At 28.9% G+C, this 3,287-nt stretch overlaps 1 protein-coding gene across 1 annotated transcript; it reads left to right on the top strand.

Moving 5' to 3' along the window:
* Positions 1–2,311: 2,311 nt before the first annotated feature.
* On the top strand, positions 2,312–2,713 carry LOC113382473 (B lymphocyte-induced maturation protein 1 homolog; the record flags this gene model as incomplete). The annotated part of the gene is made up of 1 exon (XM_026620822.1): positions 2,312–2,713. A coding segment is annotated over exon 1 (402 nt), but the record flags the coding sequence as incomplete, so codon positions are not given.
* Between the last annotated feature and the right edge of the window lie 574 nt (positions 2,714–3,287).

The raw sequence follows: 3,287 nt of genomic DNA, 5'->3' as shown, positions 1-3,287 counted from the left end.
TTCTAATTTTTTTCAAAAATTTTTTTTTTGTAATTTTGGACTAAAAATTCAAAAAATCACCCAAGCTAAGCACAGTCTAAGCGCCACTCTGGTAGAAATGTTTACGCAAGTGCGTTTAGACTGTTTGTGTACTGGAGCACTTTCCAATTTTGTGAAAATTATTGAAAAATGTGAAAATGCCGCCAAGCTGAGCACAGTATAAGTGAAAATGTCGCACAGAATTATTTGCAAATGCGTTTAGACTGTGACTATGCGGGAGCACTTTTTCAATTTTGTGTAAATTTGGCAACTATTTTTTTTTTTGGAATTTGATTCGAAATGAAATGACGATTGTTAATGTTCTGGAGATGATAAATTGATTTATTTATAATTAACTTTCCATAGAGTAAGTAATCGCAAAAAAATCGAAAATGAAAATTTTTATATATCTTTACGTTTCAGAGGTTTCTGAATATGTTGGCATACCTTGGAGAAAATTGATGTATGTGTGTGTGTGTGTGTGTGTGCGTGCATGTGTGTGTGTTCGGATACAAATTTTCGTCGACGATTTCGGGAACACGGATAAAGCAATTTGAATAATTCAAAAAACATTCTAGCCGTTCCGAAGATATGGGGCAAAAAGGGTCAAAAACGGTAACTTAGTTTTTAAGAGAACGGAGCGTTCGATTTGTATAGTTCAAAAAACATTTTACTTGTATTAACAAGATGAAGATTTGATCAAATTTTCATGAAGATAGGACTAGCGGTTTCGGAGATCTAGTAAAAAAAACTAAAAAAAAATAACATTTGGCGGTCAACAATAATCATTAGACATTAGACATATGCATATCAAATTATCAGATATTTTATTGAGATTTTTACAATAAGTATAAGTTTTGTTACAATCCTATGGGTTCCGTACCATTGTTTTTCTGTTAGACAGCGACGCGGCGCTTACGCGCTTTATATTTTGTCTCTATGCAGTTAAAGCAGTACGATTGCTTTGAAAAAAAGTTCAGATCTTCCAAAATATATCAAAATGAAGATAACATTTTTTCCAAAAAAAAATTTTTATAAAAAAAAATGTTTAAAATTTTTTTTTTTAAAAAATTTTATTTTCAAAAAAAGTAATTTTTGTCCAATTTAAAATTTCTAAAAAATCTTATTTTTTCGAAGTAAAATTTTTTCAAAAATGTTAATCGTTTTTAAAAAAATAATAATTTTTGGTACGGGAAGTTCCAGCAATTTGCCTCAAGGCACGATGCCTTAATTGCCTTAAGACAGAATTCCACTTACAGCTAGTTTTTTGATTAAGTCGATTATTTTCACATATCGGGAAGTTCATGTTACTTGCCCCAAGGCTAAATACCAAACCAACTAGTTTGTTTTTATTTTATGACAATTATATGGATATCATTACAATGGAAAACTTTCCATTATTTTGTATTCTATTTTATTTTTCACTCTTATCTTATGTTACTATGTTATAATTATTATATTTTTCATTTACTCTTTAAATGATGAAATTATGACGAGCATATAACTAAATGTCTCATGTTGATACATGAAATCACTGATTTTCAATTCAATAAACATTAATTCAATAACCATTTGCCCAATAATAACCTTTACTATTCTTATTACAGGGATGTTATCAGAAATGATTTGATATAGGCATTTGTGAACATCAGGTGATTTTGTGTAGTTATCTGAATCAGGTATGTTTTAATTTTTATAATTTTGATTTACTATTTCAATGATGATACTATGACAAGCATATAACTAAATGTCTCAATGTTGATACAAAAAAATGTAATATAGGGATAACATCATAATTTGATTTTAAATTATATTATAGTGTTGAATCATTCTTACAAAAATTTACAATCAAAACAGTTATTTTTATTTTAATTTATTCTGCGATATGTTAGATAAAACAATGAGTAGAGATTGTCAACAATATAAAATAATACAACATTATAATTTATTTTATAATGTTAAATCGATTTTACAATTTTTTTAGATTCATTCAATATTTGTCAAGCAAAGAGACCTCGATGCGAAATACTCATATGTTTTACTTACTATTTTGAAGTTCTAAATAATTAAATATATCATCTCAAAAAAACTGCCTAAAATAAATTATATAACTACTTTTATATAAAACAAACGTAGTGAGCATTATTATAATAACATTTATCAAAATTAATGCCCAGTGCACATGAATGCCAGTATTTCTTGTAACATATTTTCTGTCAAGCTTTTATTGTAAGGTAAACTTATTTAAACATTTTAGTTTTAGCACTAGCCATGGAGGAGGAAACAATTGTCTATGAATGATCAGGCAATTAAAATTGAACCACCAGAATATTCACCAGAAGACATTAAACTCGAAATGGAGGATGGATTTGATGATCATGATGTTACTGTTAAATCTGAATCGTGTTCTGAAGATGGTGATACGTGTTTAGAAAGATTCATGAATTCTGAGGTTACAATTGAAGAAGAAGTCAAACAGGAGTTAGTTGAAACATCAACTTATGAATGTGACGTTTGCAATAGTGGGGTACGTCCCCATGAATGCGATATATGCAAAAAGAAATTTACACAATCAGGTAGTCTGAAACGTCACATTCTGATACACAGTGGGGTACGTCCCCATGAATGCGATATATGCAAAAAGAAATTTACACAATCAGGTAGTCTGAAACGTCACATTCTGATACACAGTGGGGTACGTCCCCATGAATGCGATATATGCAAAAAGAAATTTATACATCAGATCATCTGAAAGTCACATGCTGATACACAGTGGGGTACGTCCCCATGAATGCGATATATGCAAAAAGAAATTTACACAATCAGGTCATCTGAAAAGTCACATGCTGATACACAGTAGGGTACGTCCCCATGAATGCAATATATGCAAAAAGACATTCACAGTAAGAGGTCATATGATAAAACACATGCTGATTCATAAACGAGAGCATTCCTATAAATGTGAAGTATGTAATAAGGAATTTACTCAATCGAAGGATTTGAAGAGACACATGGCACTTCACAGTCAGAAGCGTGTATGTTATTTCGAGCATTTAAGTATTATTTAAATTTAAAGTATATTAAGATGGTTTTATAAAGTATAATAAAAAATTAATTTTCTAATAATTTAACCCAAAATAATTTTTTATTAGTAGTCAAATAAAATAATAATTTATATCAATTGTATTGTTATTGAATTCATCTAAATTTTTTTTGTATAAAAATAATATTTTTGAAATAAATTGGTTTTAAATTTGGTACTCAACCTA

Source organism: Ctenocephalides felis, unplaced genomic scaffold (genome assembly GCF_003426905.1).
Source record: "Ctenocephalides felis isolate EL2017-DRISC unplaced genomic scaffold, ASM342690v1 CF-g0.4_SCAFFOLD_03452, whole genome shotgun sequence".
Taxonomy (NCBI): Eukaryota; Metazoa; Arthropoda; class Insecta; order Siphonaptera; family Pulicidae; genus Ctenocephalides; species Ctenocephalides felis.
This window is presented reverse-complemented; position numbering and strand designations above follow the sequence as displayed.